Source organism: Taeniopygia guttata, chromosome 1 (assembly GCF_048771995.1).
Source record: "Taeniopygia guttata chromosome 1, bTaeGut7.mat, whole genome shotgun sequence".
Lineage (NCBI taxonomy): Eukaryota > Metazoa > Chordata > Aves > Passeriformes > Estrildidae > Taeniopygia > Taeniopygia guttata.
In genome coordinates, this window is record NC_133024.1 from 47,491,291 (window position 1) to 47,514,525 (window position 23,235).

A 23,235-nucleotide genomic window follows, 5' to 3' on the forward strand; every position below is an offset into this window, starting at 1 on the left:
TGGTCCTTAAGCATCTCTAATTATAAGTTGAAGTTTTTTATTAACTAATTAGTTTAGCTGTTGCAAAAGGGAAGAAGGCTCTTTCCAGGCCTGTGCCTACTCAAAATCTGGAATGTGAGTTTTTCCTCTAAATTACAATTTTTAATTATAGTTTAATTAAAGTTCTAGCAAACTCTCATAATGATTTTCTGAAGTAACATGATGTAAGATTGTAAGGACCCCTAATTTGCAAGACTTTGTTTTCGGCTTGTCTGTGTTTAGAATGCTGTCAGCAGTAATTCAGCTTTATACTTTTACAAGGACCTTGAAAGTCTTAGTTTTGTCTGTTGCGAGAATCTTAAGTATTATGAGTAAGGGGACTGTTAATAAGCAACACCTTGCACATTTTGGAGTAATTTACATATGAAATCCTTTACATGCTTTTGGTTTTGGGGTTTTATTGGCTTTGTATTTTGTTTTTTAAATTTTCCTCAGAATAAATATAATTTCTTTAGGGGAAAAAAGGTTCATACACTTAGCTCTTACCTTTCATTGTATATCACTGAGTTTGTTCCTTACACATCATTCTGTGCTTTATGTTGTTACAGATTAAATCTGTATTTGCATTGATATTTTTATCCCTTTTACCTGTGGAGTTTGAAAATAACCTTCCAAGAAAATGTTTTTATACCATATGGATAGAATATATGCATCTTTGGTTTTAAGAGAGCAATAGGATGGCTTACATTTGTTCTCTATGGGACAGGTGCCTGATAATGTTTGAATGGTAAAAAACAGGATAGTGACTAACAAGTGGGAGATTTTGGGGTGCTGTAGTAAGTCCAGCTAATAGCAAGGAGCTTCTGCTCTAACCTTCCTGTGGAAAAAAAAGAAAAAACTATTGAAATAGCTATTTGAAATATAAAGAAATAGAACGATTATTTTATTTTAAAATGGCTAGTTAAAATATTTAGCCAAGGAAAATAACCAAATTTTGGTTAAAAAGCTGATTAAAGAGAATACTACAGTAGCACAACTGGGAAATGATAATTCCAGGCTGATCAGCTAAGAGAAATTAATAAATTTGAAAATGCAAAACTGGTGAAATTTTCAGCAGCAAATGAAACCTGTGTGTGAAGAAAATCAGAAGCTGGTAGTGATTATTGTAGGGTATAACAAAAATATTTCCAAGTCAATGGGTGCTTACATTATGTTTTTTTGGAACATTTTAATTTTTTTTATTATAGTAAAAAAATAAAGTTATACACAGCAGCCATGGGAAACTAGCAACAAACTGTAACTCTTAAGACTGCTGCCTTGTCACTGGCATTTCAGAATCTGTTAAACCTATTTCTTTTTACTCTGAGAGCTCTGTTCCAATTTTTTTTCTTCCTTACTGTCTTTCTTTGCTTCTCTTAGGTTCGCAAATTTGTGGCCAAGGACAGTGCAGGGCTTCGTATCCGTAGCCACCCTTCCCTTCAGAGTGAGCAGATAGGCATAGTGAAAGTCAATGGATCCATCACTTTCATTGACGAGGTAATCCATAAGACATTTCTCTTGAAAATTGGGCTAAGATGTAAAGGTAATTCATGCAAATAATGGGTTTTTTTCCATGTTTAGATGTTGACATATACAACTTAAGACCATAAATTGCAAAAATCTAAATTTACTCATTTCGTTTTTCAAGCTGTCATTTCCTTTAATTTGCTTACTTCAAAACCTGTGTAACAAACATTTGAGACTGATAAAAGGAAAGAAAATTTCCAGAGTTCATCTTACAATAATACCTTTTAAGATTTAGCTTTTCGCTACTTACTATTTCAACTCTACACAAAAATTCAGATGCAAATGTCCTTTTCATTAGATCTGTTACTTAGAGATCTGAAAGATCACTACTAGTGTGTTAGACTGCTGTGCATGTATTTTTCTTACAATATAACTTCGTATGTTAGGAATATTTTTGTGATTAACCAAGTCATACTAGCAATGGAAAAATGGGAAGTGGGGGATTTATAAAGCTTATTAAGGCTTGACTTTCTTTCCTCTTTTATTTCAAAGCAATTCTTATTACTGCATGATCCAATTTAAATTTATCTTCACACCTTGACTTATAAAAAGATAAGCTTCTCCATTGCTTTGGAATTCTGATTTTGTCAATATTCCTCTTTACCTCTGCTTATGTTGTATCAGCATTGTAAGAATCATTGCTTCTTTGCTGCTATTGTCTGCCTGAAGTCTATTAATCCTTGCTAGCTACAGAACAGTTACAGGAGGGCATGGCTCGTTCTTGTTGCTTGTTTCCCATAGATCCACAATGATGATGGTGTTTGGCTGAGGCTGAATGATGAAACAATAAAGAAGTATGTTCCAAACATGAATGGTTACACTGAAGCCTGGTGTCTGTCTTTTAACCAACATCTTGGCAAGAGCCTTCTGGTACCTGTTGACGTAAGTAAAAGGTGCCTTTGAAAAATATCCAAAAGTACACTCTATCCTCATTACAAGACTTTCTTTAATTAAGGCTGCAAAAAGTCCTGAGGTAAACGATATTTTAATTATTTAATACAACTTAATACATGTTGGCATTTTGGAGGGCTGCTGTGTAATGAGGGTGGAGTGTAGAAATGTATGAGTCTTTTTATCTTGAATCCTCTTCTCCTAGAAGAGAAACAGAAGTGCAAGGACTGCTGAAATAAAAGCAGAATAGTATTAGATTGTGGTCTACACCAGGTGTTTCTTAAGCTAGATAGCATTGCCTGTGAAGTGGTCTACTGGTGCCCTGATTTCAGAAGAGGCTTGCAGCCTACAGTGAATCTATGTAATTGTTGCTTTTTAAAAAAAACCAACCAACCCAAAAGTTCTTTAGGCTCTTGGCTTTGTGGATGTCTATTGTGAGTTTTATACCTGAATCTTTAAGTTATCACTTCATTAGCTAATCAAGGAATCCCATAGCCTCAAGACCATTGAATTTATAATAAGAGTAAACTTAATTTATTTAAATAGCTTTAATGGTGATCATAATCACTACAGTTAAAGGTTACACCTTTTCTGGAAACCAATTACACTTTTTTGAAAAATGTGAAAGACAAAAAAGGAAAAGCTCTCTTAGCTAAACCGTGTTTCTCAAATGATGCATGAAAGTGCAGGCCTTTCTGGCTCATCTGTTTTCGTGCATTCCCCTGAGTGGACAGTACCTTATTTTCTTCTGGGCAGAATGTATGAGTCAGATCTAATTGATACTGCTATTTAGATTTGATTTGATTTGATTTGTCATCTTATCTGAGCAATCTGCTGCTGCAATTAAGGATAGTTGAGAAATATTTCATTAAATTAAACACTGCAACCAGTAATATTATGCTCTTCATATTTTTTGGTTATAGAAGAACTGAGACATCCCCAGTTCCAGTGAAATTGGGCTATTTGCTAGGAGCTAAATCTGGAAATTCATAACACCCTGTGGCTGTTCTGCCAAACACTGTTACATGATGTGAATAGATCTTGTCTACAAATTATTTGTTGATATGTTTCTATTTGTAGATTTCTTTCAACAGAATCCTTGTTTGGGAAATTATTTTAATTTTGGAGTTGGGAAGCAGATTATTTCTGTACTCAGAAATCAGTCACTCAAATATGCCTGTCATCAATGGGTTTTTGGACTGTTGTAGAATATATGAAAACATGGAAAAAATTAAGCTTTGTTTAAAATTTTTCCTGTATTTTTTGCCTTCAAAATTCGTTGCCATTAGAAAATTGCTATATTGTACTTCCATGAAATATTAAGAGTTCTGTGCAGTAATTGAATTTTACCAGTTCACCCATGGTAAAAGTGAATTCATCTTGATTAAGTAACTAACTTCAGTAAATATTTTATGTCTAGACAGGTATTATAGTCTCGTAGATTTTTCTTAGTTGTGTGGGTTTTTGTGGGTTTTTTTTCGTTTAGCTATCTTCAATACCTTTTTACTTGTTTGAGGGAATATTTTTGAGCTCAGCAGTTGTCTGTGATTAGCAAGAACTTAGTGCTTGGCATATTTCATACAGCTCTGCTTTACATGTAGTTCTAGGGAAGAGCATATGCTGTGCTCCTTGAGAGAAGCCTGGAAAAAAAATGTATGCCATGAATAACTGAATGTTCAACCTTGACAAAATAATTTTGAGAATTCAGATTTCATGTGAATAAGGAGGTCATGTACAATCAAATGTGAAAAACAACATTCAGTTTTCAGACATTTTGTTCTCTGTTCTTTCAGATGAAAGATTCTCTCTTGGTTTTGGGGGTTGTTAAACACTTTCGTGAATTAGTTTTGTTGCCACTTAGACTGTTATGAGCTGTTAAGATATGCTTAATTATCTTTTAGTTAGCCAATCACACGTCTTGACTGACACAAGTTTAAAGTCACATGCTTTCTTAGCTTCTGCTCTGTGAGTGGCAGCCAACATAGCTAAAGGGTTATGAGAGAAACTCTTACAACAATGCAGGCATGTGCAAGAAATGTGTTTTGAGCTACTTTTAGAAAAGTTTCCTTGCATGGCTCTCATTTTCAGATTTTTAAGAGGAGTTAGCATGTCCTGAAGCTATTTGATTTCATTTTGACAGTTATATAAGCAGTAGGATTTGTTGGTTTGATTTATAATAATAAGAGAAAAAATGAAAAAAAATATAGTTCTCTAACACTTTATTTCTTAAAGGTGACAATACATAAGGTTCAGCCTTCACTTTTGAAGGCTGCCTTAAGTCTTTACAGCATGCTAGTCTAGCATATACTTCTTTCTTACTAGGTACTTCCTTTGCACAGATATTGCTTTCTTGTTAGGAAGTTTTAAAATCTGTATGGTGATTACGAGGTTGAAAATATTTCAAATTATTATTATATGATCTTTTTTTCTCTGAATTGTCCAAAAAAGGACTGTTCGTAAGTTGTTAAATTTGATTTTTGCAGTTGTCTAGAGATGAATGACTTGCGTCAAAAAGGATATTCAATTAAGTAATAAATGCCAAAGTTTTGTTAGATTAAATTGTGATATAATTCATACCTGCTCAATCCTATTGATCCTGGGTAGCTGAATGACATGATGAGTAGAATGCAATAGAAAAAACTGTGATTGTGTGAGGTTTTTTGGACCCAAGCTGTTCAATCAGTTTTGGCTTAAAAGGAAGATTGGAGAAAGTCTCTTGTGTGACTGAAATGCAAAGGGAAAATCAAATGCCTGAGCTAGGCCATGTATTCCCTGTTCCAATAGATGTCATATTACTTCTATTAGACCCCATTTTCTATTTAACTCTGTTGAGTGGGCAGACTGGGCAGACATGTCATCTCCAATTACATGCTTTCTTGTGTTTAAATATACAGGCTTTTTGTAATCAATCCCTTAAGTAAATAAAATTCCTTAGTACATTTTGGAAAATATGTAAAAAGTTTTTAATAAAAGTTTTAGTTATTCTGTTTCTTCATTGTATTATAGAACAGTGAGCAGATGAAAAACAGTAGAGATTCTCAGCAGTGTTATGATCTCTTTTCATCTTGATGTATATTTTCTATCTTCATTTTATGTATGTTTATTAGCATTAACTAGGTATTTTATGATAAAGCAAATGCTGAATATTGTGGATCTCATAAATGCACTTTCTGTATTTTTATTAGCGCTATTATATTTGAAGATAAATTATCGTAGGAAAGGAGAGATCCACAGTAGTTACCAGTGTTCTATTTATTTGAGCTGTGGTCATTTACCTTCTTAGAAGGTCTTCAGCTCTTCTTCTGTTGCTCTTGTCTTTTCATAAGGAACTGCTTTACAGCCCCTAATCTAAAATTGTGCATCCAGTCCATTGTAGATAATTATGTGATTGTGAGTGTAATAGATTGTGATTTTTGAATAAGCTGTTTCCATCTCTGGTAGTTATTTTTCCTTCAATCTTACAGTATTCAGGTATCTGTTTTTGAAAAAATACCAGACAGTTACTTATTCATGCTTCTGCATAATGCTTAGTAGAAAGGAACATATGATACGAAATATTGCACACTAGGAAGAAATAGAAAATCATCTTGGTCAGACTCTGGAATTTGTCTTTTAAAAAATCACATTCTGAGTTGTCACTACTTCATTTTAGATTTTAAATTTTATAAGAAGGAATATTTACCCTGATGTCCAGCTACAATATTACATTCCCCAGCCAGCACAGGTAATCAAGGATTGTGAATCTGCAAGTTTTTCAAACCATTATTGCAATGGAAGAAAGAATCAAAATTAGTATGTAGGCTCCAGTGCTTGATCACAGAACTTCAGAAAGCTGAATGTTCTGTGGAAACACTGAAGGACATTGACAAAAATTTCTACCATTGTTTTAAGCATGATGGAAAGCAATTGAGGAGTAAGGCTATTTTGGATAAAATATCAATGTGGCTGTTTATTAAGCCTTAGTTTTGAAAAATAATAACTGAGGTTGTAAATGCTTCCTAATGGACCAGTGATATTTTGTGGCAAAATAAATTAATTTTTTTAATCTCTGAAACTTTAAATTTATTGGGAAAAGTATGAGCTTCTAAAATTATTTTTAGATCTTGGAAGGTGATGTCTTGAAGGAAAGTATTAAATAAATCTACAGATGATAGCATAAAGGCTAAATTCAAAGCTTCTATCTAGTAGTTTCTTCAGAATGAAAACTTAGTTCTCAAATAGATGCCTGATTTATTCATCTAAACTGGTATAGTGTTATAATAGGCAAGAAAATCTCAAGTTCACAGAGCAAAGGAGAGCTTCTAGTTTGATCTTCTTGATGTTTCTAAGCCAGCATGGTCCCACTTCACTGCTATTGGTTTCCCTTGTGTGTTTTACACATAGAGCTCTATTATGTGGAAAAATAGATCTCTGAAATTATAGCTAAATATTTTAAGTATGGACGGTCTATGTTTCTCAGGGGCAGTTCATCAGAAAAAAGGAGATATGCTGCAAAGTAATAGAATCAGGCAGTTGATTTAGGTTGGATACCTATGGAGTACACTCATTTAAGCACATGTAGGCTTTTTATAGTTGCCATAGTTTTATGCCAAGTTGATAAACTTTTCCTTTGCTAATCTTCCTATCTGAGACCCTCCTCATCTTCCCCAGTGCCCCAGAGCATATAGCACTAGTTCATGGTTACCTCCTTCAGTTCTGGGTAAAGGTACTCAATTCTAAAGAAATGCTGGTGTTGTGACAATTTCCCTCTCTTTGTCAAAATGGCAGATCATTTGCATTGTTGAAACGTAATGTTTGCAAGCAGTATATAGTAGATGACTTGCTTCTATCATGTGATAAAAGTGTAGATTTGCTTACTTTTAACGTGTTAGTGCTTTTTCAAGGAATACAGATGAAGCATGCCAAGGGTGTTTTGTACTTGTTTCTGCCTGAACGGATTTACTGTCTTAGCTACTGTTAAATTTTAGTGTGGCTGCTGAACAGGGATTTAATTTGGTTCCCATATCAGGATGGGATACGAAATGAGATTTTGATATTTCGGTTCATACAGATGAAATGGATGCTTTGTCAAAGGGATTCCATCATAAATACGATTGTTACTACTGCTGTGTGTATATTATTCTTTCATTTGACAGAAACAGTGAAAATTTCTTTGAAATTAGTAAGATGTTATGTGGGAGGAAAACTTAGGCAGAACAGCAGTGCTTATTTCTATAGTGTGGGCAATTGGTTTTAAAATTAGTGATGCCTCTCTGACAGCTATATTTGGTTTACAATTTGTCATAACAAACTAGTTAATGCATTGTATGTTTTACAAAACTAATGGAATCTTAGCAATTGCTCTCCATATAGTACTGAAATTTTTGGCTCCAGTAAAAAGTACGATTTTGATGTGCAAACTGGTGAAATCATTCTGTGCAAGTGAACTCCTTTCAGCTACAGTGAGCTTTGCCCTTCTGCATCTCTTTGGTTCTGACTGGGTGACTAAAATTCTGTGTGCACTTGTCCTGCACTTCTTGAAATCATCTTTCAGAACAGGAGACTGTCTCTATAGAAAACTGGTTTGTGATGGGACCAGATACCATTCCTTTGTAACAGAAATATGAGATTTTTCTGTGTCTGAAGTCTCAAGCTTTTTAAGAGATGTCTTGGCTCTTAATTTCAGTAAATGGCATGACACACTACATCCATTTTGAGCTTTTGACATACTAAACTGTTTCTGTGTAATGGATGATTTGCCATGGTGAGCAATGGACTCAGGTGACTTGATTAGAAAAACAAAACTTTCCCCTTTTGCAAAACACTCTACCAGTAAATTTACTTGAGGAGAAACTTTGCATTATACTACCTTGAGCTTCTTCCTCCAATATTTCTTTGTTCCCATTTCTTTGTTGATATATGTCTCTTTTTTTCAAACTTTGTTGCTCAGAATGTCTTTAATGCTAGCCAAGGAGTAAGGGATTTGGACTTTTTTTCATGGACTTCCAAAGCTTTACCCCCTAAGGTGAGTTAAATTACAGGAACAGTAACACTGTATCTCATGTTTTCAGAATGCAACTTATGACTCAACTTTATGCTAAATATTCTTTGAAGTCTGTTTTACTGTGAATTATTTTTATAGGAAATAGCAATTTGCATTCAGTGCTGTATCTGTGTCTCTTTCTTCTAAAATGAGAAAAAAATACCAGGGCAGATTATTTTTATTAATTCATGAGTAGGACTCTCCTTTTTTAACAAACCAAATTAGAAATTCAGAGAGGTGGCCTTGTAACATAACAAAGCCTTTCATTCTCCCTTAGAGCAGAATTTACTGGTAAATATTTTTCTGTTATTGGAGGCTCCACATAAAGATGTGGCATCTAATAAGATGATATTTGTATGAGTAAGCCACCACACAGATATTTAATAAATATTCTGATGATTCTTAATGTGTTTTTTAATTATTTAATTCTAGGAACATGATATGTTATGTACAGTTAAGCTGTTTAAATTGACTGTAGAAGTGTTTGTCTGAATATCAGTTCTGTAATGTTTTGAGATGGATTTTTTTTTTGTATGAACTTTGTAATGAAGATGATAATGTGTAATACATTTTGGTCTAGAGATTTTAAAACTTTTTTGTCCACTGGTTGTTTTTCCCAGAATGGCAGACTTCATTATGTTAAGATCTAAACTATGTTTAAATTGTCTCTTTTTTTTCCTCAAACCAGTTTACCTCAGCTTGCATTAACTTACTTTGTAAGTTACATATTTACATAATAGAATCATTTTTGTATAAAGACTTCTTGAAAAAAACTGCTGTATTAGTCTGGACACAGTGCACAGACTTCCATACCAAAAAAAGCTGAAAACATGATAACTAAAGAGATCAGAGGACATTTGTATTCATTTAAAAGTAAATAACATAACCAGAAGTTTGGTTTAAATCTGACAAAGAAAGTATTCTTTCTCACAGGAGGAAGTGAATGAACTCTTGGAAGGTGTTTTTGTAGGAGATTGTCAAGGCAGAAAGTATCAGCATATTCAGAAGAAATTATATTTTGAGACATCAGATTGATAAATAGACAGTAAAGAAAATAGGGTAGGCCCTGTAAAGGGACAGACCACTAGTAAAGATTTTTATGCTGCTTCTAAAGAGCATCTCCTGTTGCTGAACACAGTAGATTGAGGTGAACCACTGGCTTCATCCAGCAGGACATTATGTGGTCTGTAACTTTCAAATGTTCCTTTGAAAGTACCTATGACTTTCAGTATAATGGAACTTGCACCTGCTTCTTACTTGCATTCTTCTGAAATAAATGCACATTTGTTACTCCCATCCTTCATGGTTTTTTGTACAAAAGCCTTTCAGTTAAGTTGTTGCTGGCTGAAAAATATATGCTAATTTTTCTCTTCTTTTAGTAACTACAACTTTTTTTAGTAAGAAATTCAAATTGTTTTCTTCAGGTTTGGATATATATTTCATCAGCAAATAGTACAAAATAATATTGAATTCCCTTTCCATAGCCCCAGACTTTTAACAAAATTTGACAAATAGAGCAGGAGGAATGAATGTGTATCCTGAGAAATGTCAGTGAGGATGAAGGTTTAATGAAAGCAGTTAGTTTAAATAATTTGTATCTGATGTTAGATATGAGCTATTTTATATAAATGATTACGTTTATACCACTTTTGCTTGAGGAATAATGTTAGGAGTAATTCAATTAATATGCAATTTAGTAGTAGTTTGTTGTTCAGCACTGCACACTAAAATTAGCAATGTAACTAGGATCTCCTTTAGTTTTGACATTTACCTTTTGTCATCTTGAAGTAAGTATTTCTTATCTCAGTAGTTTAAAGGTGGTATTAATAGGTTTTATTCTGTTCTGTTTTGCCTTTTTTTTAATTTCTCAGGAATCTAGGTCTAATGCTGATGATTTTTTCAAAGACCTAAATTCACACTGCCCACAGGAAGCAGTGATGCAAGAACAAGACATGCCATTCCTTCGAGGTGGACCTGGAGTGTACAAGGTAGTGAAGACTGGCCCATCAGGTCACAACATCAGAAGCTGCCCTAACCTTAGAGGTATCCCAATTGGAATGTTAGTTCTGGGAAACAAAGTCAAGGCAGTGGGCGAGGTATGGATCCTTGTAGCTTCAGTTCATGTCTTCATAGATACCAGTATATAACAGTAGTAACCACAGCAAAAGAATCTGCCTCTGTCCAGGTTTGCTTTTCCCCTCTTCATGCTATATACTGGCCTTTGAACTTGGTTTATGCTAGCAGTACTAATGCAGTCATGTCTCTTGCCTTTTTGCATTGATTGGAATAATGTTAAAATTGCACTGCAGTTACATGTGCTTGCTTATGTATTTCTGTTACAGTGTTCCTTACAAAATTGTGTTTCTTGATCTACTTTTTTGTCCTATTCTTTGAAAGAATTATTTTTCATGATAAACTGTTTACCTAGGACCTAACCATTTAACAAGTTCCTGTTTCTCTTTACTGATTGTATTAATTTGTTTAGTTGCTGAACTATTGTTATTGTTCTGGATTGTCCAGTTGCGATGTTTTATGGTTAAGAAGGGCTTAAGGATGAAGTGTGTCATGCTATTTCCTAAATATAATATCAGGAACAAAATTAATACTCATAAAAACCTTTCATGTATATCTTGGTATTATAATTCTCCTGTTGCCACCGTTGATTAGTAGGTATATCTTGGTGACTATTTCCCTCAAGTTTTTATTTAGGCTTATGTGGATTTTCTGAAGTTGTGGTGTTGGTGTTTTGCTTCTTCTGAACATGAATAGGTCTAAAATCTTTGGAATTACTCCTAAATGTAAATATACTATAAATAGGTTTGGTACTTCAGTCTGCCTCAGCCTGTGGCCTTAATTTAAGAAACTGGGGGTTTTTTTTATTACTTTGTAATAGAAGATTGAAATTTAATGTGTTTTCCAGGTACTATAAGTAGTTGCTGAATTGTACTACTGAATTTTTTGAAAAGTCAATAAATTCTGCTTTTTTATGTGTGTGCATCAGGTGACTAATTCAGAAGGTACGTGGGTGCAAATGGATAAGAACAGCATGGTAGAGTTCTGTGAAAGTGATGAAGGCGAGGCATGGTCATTAGCTAGAGACAGAGGTGGAAACCAGTACCTTCGACATGAAGATGGCAAGTGGTTGTTTTCTTTTATTTTTATAAATTAAGTTTAAAAAATAAGCAATCTAAACAGGAGAAATAAAGAAGTATCTGAGTTTTGAGCAGGTATAACATTAGCTTATATATTTTCATTTGAGTTACATTGCACAGTCACTTAAAAGTTGTTTATAAACAGCTTTAAATGATTTTAAAAAAACAGTCAAAATATTTCTGTATTCTTCTGTACCAGTTATGGTTATGGACATTAATTTTAACCATCTTTTTTCTTTTAGCTCTGGGATTGATTTTTCTGTATCTGTTTTCCAAAAGGTGTCTTTATGAAAGCCTTTGACCTCAGCAGTCATGTTCTGCTTGTGTTTTTAGGTCACACTTACTGTTCATTTTACCAGACTCTGCCATTTTTTCTTTGACGTTTGGTGCTGAAATTAATTTCACACATAGATACTCTAACAATTATCATCACATTACTGTATTAGAACAAAGCAATTCCTTGCTAATACATAAGTATTTCCTGTAGACTGTTGTGGCTTGACTTTCAGATATAAAACCTTCTGCAAACTAGGGAAATAGAGAAAAGTTTTTTATTAAGTATATAAATGTCTACATAATACTTCAAACACTCCTTTAGAAGTCATAGCTTTTCTAATTTTAGTTGTCTGATAATGTCAAGTTCTGAGGTGCTCAAAGAGCCCAAGTAGATTCCATAAACTAAATAATTGTGAATTGTAACAGTACCTTATTGCTGAAAGCACAGGTATTCAATAACAGGGTTGATAAATTGATTATTTTCTACTTTTATACAGGGTTGTTTGCTTTTCCAGTAGAAAATAATTCATCTGAAATTAACACATTAAACAGTGTGCAAAAATTTCCATTCCAGTGTGCTTATTTTGAGAAATACATTTAAAGGAACTTGACAGTATTTTGCATTTTTAAATAGTCTTTTCATCTTCAGTATTTGACATATTACTTCATCTTGTCTTAAAGTATATGTCTCAAAGTATATGTGTGCTCTAAGAAAGAATTCACAAATCAGGAAGACTTTAAACAAGATCCTTGTTTGAAGATGTGTCTTTGGATTTTTGATGCTTAGGCACTGTTATTGAAAGGCATTTGTTATATAGCATTGCTCTCACAGATAAAGAGAAATACAAGCTCCAGGCTTTGAGCTTGCTGTGTAGTGGGATTTCTGCAATACAGCTCACAGAAATACCATCTCAGAAACTTTTTTATATGAATCCCATGCCTCAATATACCAGTTGTTAATCTTTTCTAGATGAGTCTCTTTTTACAGGTAGAGTGAAGATGGATGTCTCTTGTGCATCTAGCTAAAGCAGTTTAAGCACTTACCAGTGCAATTACTGAAAATTATAATTTTAAACCTGTTCTAGGTTCTTAGTCCACCTCAGTGCCGTGTAAAATTTCATGCCCTTAAGCCATATCTGAAAGTTATTTTAAACTGATTGGTTTTATTTGCAATGTAATTATTTGAAAATAATTTATTATCAGTTTCAATGCTTTTGCTAATGGGAAATAATAAGGATCTGCAAGTGCTCTAGCTAGATTTGCAAATGTCCATTTTTTTATCCATGAATAGCACCATCTTTCACATTACATTCATATTTTCATTATTTAGTAAAATTATAATTAAAATCTCATAATGAAGTAGGGTTTCTGTCAGAGACAAGGCAGAAGTCTGAATAGCTACGTCTGTAGACAGGTATACAGTTAAAGTACTACAGGAAGATCTGGAGTGGCCTCTGACTGAAAAAAATCTAGATCCTTTCTTTTATAAGCTGACTTTAAGTTTCCAGCTTTCTCCCTCATTTGTTTTTAACTTGAATATATTATGTGAAGTATGTACTCTGAAATGTAGTTTTGTCCTAAAATGCAATTTTTTAAAAATTACTTTTTGAACAGTTGTGATTTTTTTTATTTATTCCATGTTAATTTTAGTACCTTGACAAGAAAAAAAAAAAAACTTAACTTGCTAGCTCAAGCTTTTAAACCTGCATTTGGGATATTTCTTCTGAATACTTTCATATATATCGTCAGTTGGAATGGTATTTTTGACCACATTAAGTCAGTAGTTTCTCTGTAAATCTAAATAGTCAAGTGGATTCTGTCTCATTTATTTTAATTCTACTGTTGTTTTGAATATTATTAAATACTTCAGATTGGTTTGGGTTAGAGGTTGCTTTATTGTCATACAGAAAGTAAAATTATAGTACTCATTTACAGATAAAAATAAATCTGTTGGGAAAAAACACCTTGTGTTCCATGAACTATTGGAGGTAGCCACAATTAAATGTTTAATTGGCTCCGAGTTTGTCACTCTGAAAACCATCGTTTCTTCACCTTGCTTTGTCAAAGGAATTTTAACAATTGCTGTCCAAAGAATAAACTCTGTTGAATGATGTTACAAGGAAAAAAAAAAAATCAAATAATGGCATAGCTTGCAACGACTCAAACAAAAAACAGTCTGCATAGTATTAAGTCCTCTGTCTTAATATTTTTAGAGCATGAGTTCTGAAGAACAAATGTGGGTTTTTTGGAGGAGTATTTAGTGAAGAGGAAGAGTGCTATCAGTGGAAATAAATATTACCCTTTTGCTTTGTGACTCACCTTTCTGATGTAAAGCCGTTACTGAGAGGTCTAACCCCCAAGTGATGTGGTGTTTTTTACAGAGCAAGTCCTTCTAGATCAAAATGTGCAGACTCCTCCCCCAAGTCCTTTTTCAATACAAGCTTTCAGTAAGGGGACAAGCTGTAGTAATGGACAAGGGTTTGATTATGGCCTTGGAAATAACAAAGGTATGTTTTTAAACTCATATTTTTTAAAAGTTATGTTTATCTTAACTTTGCTTTTTATTACTCATTTTCTGCTTTTTAAGGCACCACAGGCCCTCTCCAAAGCAGTAGTATAATGACTGGCAAAGTGTTAAAACTGCTTTTTTCTCTGCTTTAGTTTCACTCAGTCTGAGTATTCTGTATGAAAAGGATCAGCGAAGATTTGGAAGTTAGTTTCTGCAGTGATAGGCACAAAACTGAAATGCTGAAACGAAAAATACATGTACAACAAGATTAGAAAACTGATTTAGAAAGCACATGGTTTTGAACGTCCAGAAACATTTGTCATCTGTCTTGACAATTTTTAAGTGCCTTTAATGGGTTGACAAGATAAAAAATGCCATTTAAAATTTGTTGTGAAATCAAAAAAAGTTGTAAAACTGAAGTTACCTTTCAGTCACATGGATACCAGTTACAACTGCTGGTAAATAAATAAAATTTAGTTTCTTTTACTGATATAAAATAATTGTTTTCTTTTAATCATGGTTTATTTTTTTGGCAAGATCTAAACACATATGTAAAAGCCATCAAAATGAACTCAAGCTATGTGTCTTCTGTTAATTTCTTTGTTAGTTCCAGCAGATTTAATAATATAGAAGGGACTTTCTTTTAGACTCTTGAGAAATATTCTTGAAACATGGAGCTCTATCATTGTATTATTACATTGCTATAGCCTATGCCACTACAAATAGCGGCCTAAGGTGTGCTGTGTGTTTTTTAGCACCAGCATATATTTCTTGGTATCCTAAATAAAATAACTTAAAACTTACTTTAAAGGAGAGGAGATTAGGAAAATAATTATTCCTAAATAGTCTAGTCTGTTAATGTCGCAACATGAAATAGTTCTGTATAATTTTACAGTGGTTTACTGTGTAGAGAGGGTTCATACATGTCTGTGCATTGTTATAGGAAACCCTCTTTTTGGACAAAGGCTGGATAAGTTGAAACACTTTCCTTTTGTTTTATAGAGCCTTTTAAACCTTCTTTATCAGTTAATCCATACTCATTTCAGAGTAATGGTGGAATCACAAAAGTGGAAGTATCAAAGATGTGAGACAGCATTACTGCTTGTCTCTCAATGTCAATTGTGTAATAGTGCAGAAATATTATCTGTTCTTTTTTCTGCAGAAACATAATAAGACAACAATTTTTTTCTTCTGTGTTGTCCAAAGATAAAATCTTAGAGATAAATGTGCTATGTTAACAAGCATCCTGACTTCTGAAGACATCATGATTCTTTTTACTACATCTTCGAAACTACAAGCAGTTTCGAAGGTGTTTCTTTGGGATAATACAGTTACAAAATGTGTGGAAGCTACTCCTGGCATTGAATTCCATACTATTTTAAATGCATTATTTTCTCAAGATACCCTCAAGCTGTGATGTTTAGAGTGAATGAACAACTCAGCTACATGACTTCATTCAGTCTGTGTACTGTATGTACTTCTGAATTACCTAAAATGGAGAGTTGTTGGCAACTATATTGATAGAATAATGGTCTTACTTTCCCAAAAATAGAATTCTTCAGCTGTACCATTACTTTATATGCAGTCTTGCTGTATTCTCAGGTCTAAGAAGCACTGAGTTTTGTGAAAAATAAAAAATGGAAGGCACAGGCACTATCTCTTGGGGGAATTGCTGAAGGAAGCATTTCTTTTGGAGGGGCTTGTATGTTAAAATTGCTTCCATAGGAATGCCCTATGGTGAAAATTCAGTCCCATCCAAGAGTGTTTCAAAATTACTGATCAAATGTAAATATCCCCAGAATAGGTGTGTAGTTCTATAGTAGGCAACAGAGTTTCCTACTATAAAACCGTTAATTTTAGGTTTACAGTAATACCTGAAGGAAAGAAGACTTGACTATGTCTTAGCTAAGAAGACTTAGCTATGTCTTCTCTCTTCCAGCTTTCTATGCTACAGGCAAGTTTATAATATTCCTCATGATTGGCCCTATCCACCTCCATATTTGATTATTGTAGGCAAATGACTTTCAACAACTTCTCAGATATTTTTCCCTTTAGAATAATTACTCATTTTAGGAATTAGGCACATTGCATTTAAGAATAATAGTTTATCAGACATGTAAATCACAGAATGGCTGGGGTTGGAAGGGATCTTAGAGATAACCTAGGTCCAAACCCCCCTAGGCCAGGTTGTTCAATCACTTCTAGGTTTTTAAGGTAGGAATGATTGCTGCTGAAGTACAGATTCCAGTAGTTTTTAGGTATGCTACTTCCAAAACAGTGAAATAAAATTGATTCATTGATTCCTGTAGATGATTTGTTTTAGAAGGGCATTCCAGCTATTTTCTGGTGTTTTTGTCGTCTTACTTTTTAACCCAAAATATCAAGAAAATAAATTCTACCTAGGAGTTCTAAGGTAATAATGGGTTTGATACATCTGCTGGTCTTTCTCTAATTCCTTAAAAAGATCATTGATAATAATCTGAAAATGTTGTAAATTCTGTTAGCTGCTAAAATTGTCTACTAGGTTTTCTACAATGCCATCAGGTCATAGGAATTTGCAGAATAAAGTGACATTGTTAGGATTTGTCTGGTGATGGTTCAAATCAAGAATTTGAGAGACTCTCGGGTGTCTCCTATCTCATATTACTAAGTATACTTCAAGTTACAACATAGTGTGGCCTTCTTACTGGGGCATCATGTATTTCTAATGCTCACATAGAGTTCTTTGAAAATTGGCATTCAGAAATTAAAACTCTTGATTTTAACATGCTAGTTTGTTGAAGGCCTTCATTTGTCTCACAGCAAATGTAGGTAATTCTTCAGAAAACCAGTTCTAATTCTTAAGCGGTACTTAAGGATTTTTTAAATTATCTTCAATCTGACCTCGAAAAACGCATATCAGAATAGTTTTAAAAATATTTGCAGAAATAAGCAAGTATTTGACAAAGCATTGGCACAGAAATACATTTTTCAAAGCCTAAATTACATGTTAGCTTTCCCTTCTCATCAGTTTTTCTAATGTTTTTTTTCTGCATGTACTGTTGCATGTGTGTATTACTGTAAATGCTAGGGATTTCTTTTTTTTCCCTTTGGCTTTTCTTCATTTTTTAGCAAGGCAAATATAAATCTCTATTTTGAAATGTTTAAAATAATTGCAGTAAAATATCCATGAGCTTTAAAAACCAGTAATTTTATTGCCATGCATGGAGTGAGATTTTTATGTTTAGCCACAACTAGAGTTGTATGTGGCTAAATGAGATGTATGAGCTTTCTCTGTTATCGTCATTTAAACTTTGAGTACCATTTTACTCTGCCTTTCTGAAGAATGACAGGTAACAGGTTGTAGTTTTGACTGTTTTACCCACTACAGGTGACCAACTGAGTGCCATACTGAATTCCATTCAGTCACGGCCAAATCTCCCAGCTCCTTCCATCTTTGATCAAGCTGCAAAACCTCCCTCTTCCCTTGTCCACAGTCCATTTGTGTTCGGACAGCCCCCTTCCTTCCAGCAGCCTCAGCCACAGCTTCAGAGTAAGTTTGTCAGCCTTACCTGCCTCATCAGTCCGTTTCTGCAGCTTTGACATTGCTGTTCTCAGTTGCTTACCAGCTACTAATCATCCCACAGTGCACCTTTCTGGTTTTGTTTTTTTAAGTTTTTCATGGTTCAGAAGCATGTGAAGTAATGCTCCTGAAGAAGTATACTTGTTCAACTTTAATTTTTATATTGACAGTATTTTGGGTTTGTATGTGTTCTTTACTGTAGACAAGTCATGACAGTGCATTTCTAATATTTTATGCAACTCTGGTTATAAATAATGCAAATATTTCATACAGTACAAAATAATTCTTTTAACATCAAAAATGCACTGCAGTCAGTACATAGGTATTAACTTCCCTTACTTCCTAAATTTCTATTTTTGTCATTGCTCCTTACTTTAGGGATGTATCTGGACAGTGGGAATAACTTGGCACTACTCATAAGAAATGTTTTGTTAGTTTTCTGTGGGGTACTTGTAGGATTGGCATGGTAATGAAAGTTGGCTTAATGAGGTGATTACCAGCTAACCTGATTAGTGATGGGCTGACATGAAACTGTTTTCATTAATGAAAGCTAAAAGCTCAGCATTCATGATGAATAGCTGATGCTGCACTAAATTCTCTCTTACGTGCAGAGCAGTTACAGCACAGGTCACAGGAACACTCCTTTATGTCTGACTCCCACAAACTTCTCTCTGAGGTGCCTCAGCTCTTTCTTGTTGACCCCCTCAGTCAGTTCACTGTCTGTGTATATGCAGTCCTGCATCTTTCCGGCTCAGTTTAGTGAAGTGACAGTGAAGTCCTTCATGTGAGAACTAGATTAAGATTTCTAATTTACTTTTACGAGGATTGTCAGAAATATTTTGACTGTGATCTTCTTTAGTCCTGGTGGACTTACACTGACGTCCTGAAAGCAGAATGTTCCAAACTCTACTTAGATAAAACAGCTGACTGCCAGTGGCATCAGCACACCCTCATTGAGAATTTGTCAAATATTTATTCTTTCCCATCACTTTTAGGGCTTTTTTTTTCTGTTGTTCAGAGAGGTACAATCAGTTACTCAGCTTTGCATCAAAAGTAACCCTAATAGTCTTATTTCAAATTTCAGTTTATTTGTCCTTTAGCATTTAGACTTATATTGTTTGTAAACAAAAGAATAATTTTTGACTGCCCAACAAGATCTTACTCAATGGATTTCTCTGTCCAAGCTGTGTAGATAAACTGTTTTCAGTAAGGTGCATCCATGTTTTGTGTTTTAATAAGGATCCAATTCAAATTGAAACCTTTTTTTTGTCAGTTAGTGGGGGAGCATTGGTGGTCTAGCAAATAAAAAAATTATGAAACTGGAAAATTTTTTTTGAATTTGTGTCTGATTTGGGATCTTAGCTTAGTGTAAGGTCTCAACCAATTTGGTCATTTGCCCTTCCAGAAGGGAAAAAATTGCCAACCCAAACTGGCGTACTGGTCACTGACTGTGATTTGAAACAAAGACTTTTTTTAAAAAAAGTTTATTATCCAGTGTCAGGTTTGATTCAGATAATGTAAATTATTCATAAAGGAGAGGAAATATTAGAAAAATATTTTTTGTTTTCACAAAATTTAAGAATTATATGGGAGATTTCATGTTTAAATTTCCTTAGACTTTTGCAAACCTGTTCATCCTCCATTTGCAAGTTCATCCAAATTCAACATATAGTCAGGGATGCCTGTGAGACTATATCAATATACTTGTTCATTTAATAATTTTATGCAGTTATATTAAAACTGTAACAGAAACTCATTTTAAGTATGCAATTTTAATTAATTACTTCTAAATCACTTTATAGCCTCCTGTTACCAAACATGTAATTAAAAGTCAAATCCACTGAACAACATATCTTGTCCATATCAAGTCAATTGAATTTTTGCCCTAGACATCCTTAGTTTTAGTATCCGATTATGTGCTCCATTCTTAAATGCAATAAAGTTAGATTTTAAAGTTAAAATAAATGTTTATAGTCAATATACTGTTTTATTAAATGGACTAATGATAATCTAATAGTTGAAGTTGTGCCAGCCTAGATTTCCCTGACTGCAGATGTTGTATACGAAATGCCAATCTTGATTGCAAGTCAGCCTAAATAGTTCAGTCTACTGTTTACATTTTCTGCTCTTCCTCAGATATCTCTATCCTTGGGGAGAAATTTGGTTTGGCATAATTCTGAGGAAATCAAGGTTCCTGTTGAATGCCCTCTAGAATTATTTCCTTAATTTAGATTTTTATAATAGAAAGATAAATCTTGATCTGATATAAACATGCTTTGTGCTGGTGACAGATTATAGTTTTCCTTAGAAGTGTTTGTAGGTAGCTGTTTTTTCAGGACACTTTTCTATCCTTGAGATTTGGTTTGCAAATTCACTTAAGAAAGAAGCATCTTGTCACAACCTTTTATCCTTGAACAGTGTGTCTGGTTATTTTATTTAAGAAATACTGCAGTTTAGGACAGTCATCTCCTGAGATACGATGCTTGAAGAAATAGAACATGTCTCTGTTATTCCTTTCACATCATAAATGAGTTACAACAGCACTCTGTTATATCAAAGAATTTGTTGCAGAAGGGATACTAGAAAAAAAAGGGAAACTCTGTTACTCAGTTTTGTGTTACTTGCTAGAACTCTGTGAAGGGCTGATTGTTGTGTCCTGCTTAATTCCTTTGTTAATTTTCAGACATAGTTATACAAGAGATTGTTTTCTTTTTCACAGGGACAGACAAAATTAAGGTACTCTTGCCATTTATTTTAATTTTTTTGTCAGTCTTGTGTGCAACTAAAAGTTCAGGAAAGGTAGAAGAGCTGGCAAAACATACCTTGGAGTACAGGAGCAGCTGTATTGACTTGGAGCCTCAGCAAGATTTTTTTTTTCCAATAAGATCACAAGTTTGTGTGTTTCTTCCTTGGATATTTGACCAAAACAGACTGTAATTGCTGCAGCCTGCTTATGCTTGCTTCTGAGAAGCTTGTAAGATCATCAGCAACAGATTTGCTTGTTGACTGCAGACTCCCATACCCACAAGATTATTACTGGTTGCTTGATTTATTTGTCAGTGAGCTTTGTTAAAAGCACAGAAGACTCAAATTTCAGTCTGAGTTCTGAGTGTAGGGGAAGTGTGGAAGCCTAGAGGGTCATGGAAGATCTTATTTCTCCACCCTCAGCAATATGTGCTAGGTCGTAAATCTCCTTAGATGTGGCAAGTGTGGGTAACAGGATCTTAGCATGTTGTCCAGCATCAGTTACCAAAATTTGATGATTGGCTATTAAGCTCTGAAGGTAAAGAGGGAAGTGTGAGACTTTGCAGTCACCAGTGTTAGACCTTTATGCCATGTTTCCTCACCCCTGAGTTGATACTGCAAATAAAGAGTGGATTTCTGGGCTAAAAATCTTTGGAGCCCCATGACTTATATGTTAATCTTCCTCCAATGCAGCCTGGCAGCTTGCTTCATGTACTGCTTCCTGGTCTAGATAGAAGCTGCAGTGCTGAGCTGCTTTTCAATACAGTGGCCTGTCAGGCTGCTTCCTTTCCAGCCCATGCTGCAGAGCTGAAGTCCAACCATCCATTCTCAGTTCCTGCCATTCTTGTCAGGAGTTCCTCGATACATCCTTTCAGTATTGTGTGATCAGTTTCTTTTTGGTTTTGTTCCTTTCCTATCTAGATGCTGGTGAAATTGCATTTAGAACCACAGTGCTTCTCTCTGCATTTTCTAAAACTAGAGGGTGCACAAAAGACTAGCACACATATGGAGCACATAAGATGTGCTTCTTAGTAGTGTTTGTAGTAAATTGAAGGGAGAGAATCTTCTCAATCAGGCATGGTGATCTCTTCTGTGTGTGATTTATTCATCGGTTCAACCAATGACAACTGGTCAAATTGGGTTTTTTTAGATATTGAATATTGCCAAGTCATCATTCCTGAAAATTTGAGCTAAATTAAATGATATCTGGTTCTATAGGCAAGGGTACATATGAAACATATATTTGGCCAGGTCGATCCAAAACCATCCTCGGAGGGCTGGTATGGTAAAGGCTGGAGAAAGAATACAAATTGTGTCAGGTGTTTTTTTTAGAACTAATTTCCTCATATCACATCTTCAAAAGCTGTAGTTACAAATTAGAAGAGCATAGAATTCTTTTTTTATCTACCTTTCCGGCACAGGAGCACTTCTTTCAATTAATAGACTTAAGTAGATCAAGTGTTAATGTTCCAAACCCCACCACTGGTATAGAATATTGGTAATACTTTTCTCATTATACCATATTTCAGCTTTTGCTTTAATTCATTCACTCATACCCCTACTTTAACCATACTAAATACATTTTTCTTTTTTAATATTCAAGCTTTTTTTTTTTTTGCTTCAGTGCATTCTTTCATTTGTGGAAAAATAATTTCTAAACAAGTTCTAGTCCTGATGTTAGTATAGCATTTGGCATTTTCAGGAGGTGAAGGATATGTTGATTGCAGTGCTTGAGAAAATTCATCTAACAGCTGTATTGTGTATTGTAGTTTCCATGTCAGTAAAAGTGAGTGAAAAAAAATACTATGTTTTTAAGAGGCAGCCATTGCTTAGGCAGCACAGCAGAGGCAGTTCAGTGCTTTCCTTCATCATGATGCAGAAAAGCAGTGTTATTTCAGAAGGAATTTGAACTCCATTTTCCAGTGACATTTTACATGATTGTTGCAGGGTTTGTTTAAAGGAGACTCGCATGAACCAGTTAGTGGTATGTTTTGCTTCCTAGGTTTCGTCAGAGAAAGTAGGCACAGCTGTTAAAAAACTGCATCCTGCCATTGAATTGCCATATTGGAGACATAAGAGCTGGAGCAATTTCCATGTTGAAGGAAAGAGTGTGACTAAAGGCACACTGTCACATTTTAATGTTTCATGAGACAGCCTTGCCTGCCTCATATTTCAAGTCTTTGTAATCTTTGAGGATGTTTCAGTAAGAGGAAGTCTTGATCAAAATGTTGGTCCCTGAGGCTGTCCAGTTATCCTGGATAAACATAGATTGTCATACTGTTGGACCCACAGTCTCCTTGTGTTGGTAGGAGTACGTCATTCAGCACCAGGTTACAATATTACAACATGTTAGTGTTCTCAGAGACAGAGTGAAAGAATGAAGTATGAATGTACATTCATGAAAGTGGATTTTGTAAAGATTTTCCTTTACTTATTCGTAGAGTGGGATGCTAGTGTATCAAATTGACACTTCTAGGTGTGCTGCTACTGCTTGTAGTGCTTTGCTTTGTGCTTTTAGCATTTGTCTGCCTTT

General features: G+C 34.4%; 1 protein-coding gene across 20 annotated transcripts in view; it reads left to right on the top strand.

Moving 5' to 3' along the window:
- MYCBP2 (MYC binding protein 2) overlaps positions 1–23,235 on the top strand; it is a 174,244-nt gene that overhangs the window by 116,733 nt on the left and 34,276 nt on the right. For 9 of the 20 annotated variants that reach the window (XM_030270789.4, XM_030270803.4, XM_030270795.4 and 6 more), the window contains 7 exons: positions 1,399–1,515; positions 2,287–2,427; positions 8,366–8,440; positions 10,330–10,554; positions 11,460–11,592; positions 14,268–14,393; positions 17,766–17,927. In XM_030270789.4, coding sequence (XP_030126649.4) covers positions 1,399–1,515; positions 2,287–2,427; positions 8,366–8,440; positions 10,330–10,554; positions 11,460–11,592; positions 14,268–14,393; positions 17,766–17,927 — 979 coding nt within the window. The remainder of the gene's footprint in view (positions 1–1,398; positions 1,516–2,286; positions 2,428–8,365; positions 8,441–10,329; positions 10,555–11,459; positions 11,593–14,267; positions 14,394–17,765; positions 17,928–23,235) is intronic. The other 11 variants (XM_030270808.4, XM_030270846.4, XM_030270872.4 and 8 more) reach the window with 9 other exon arrangements.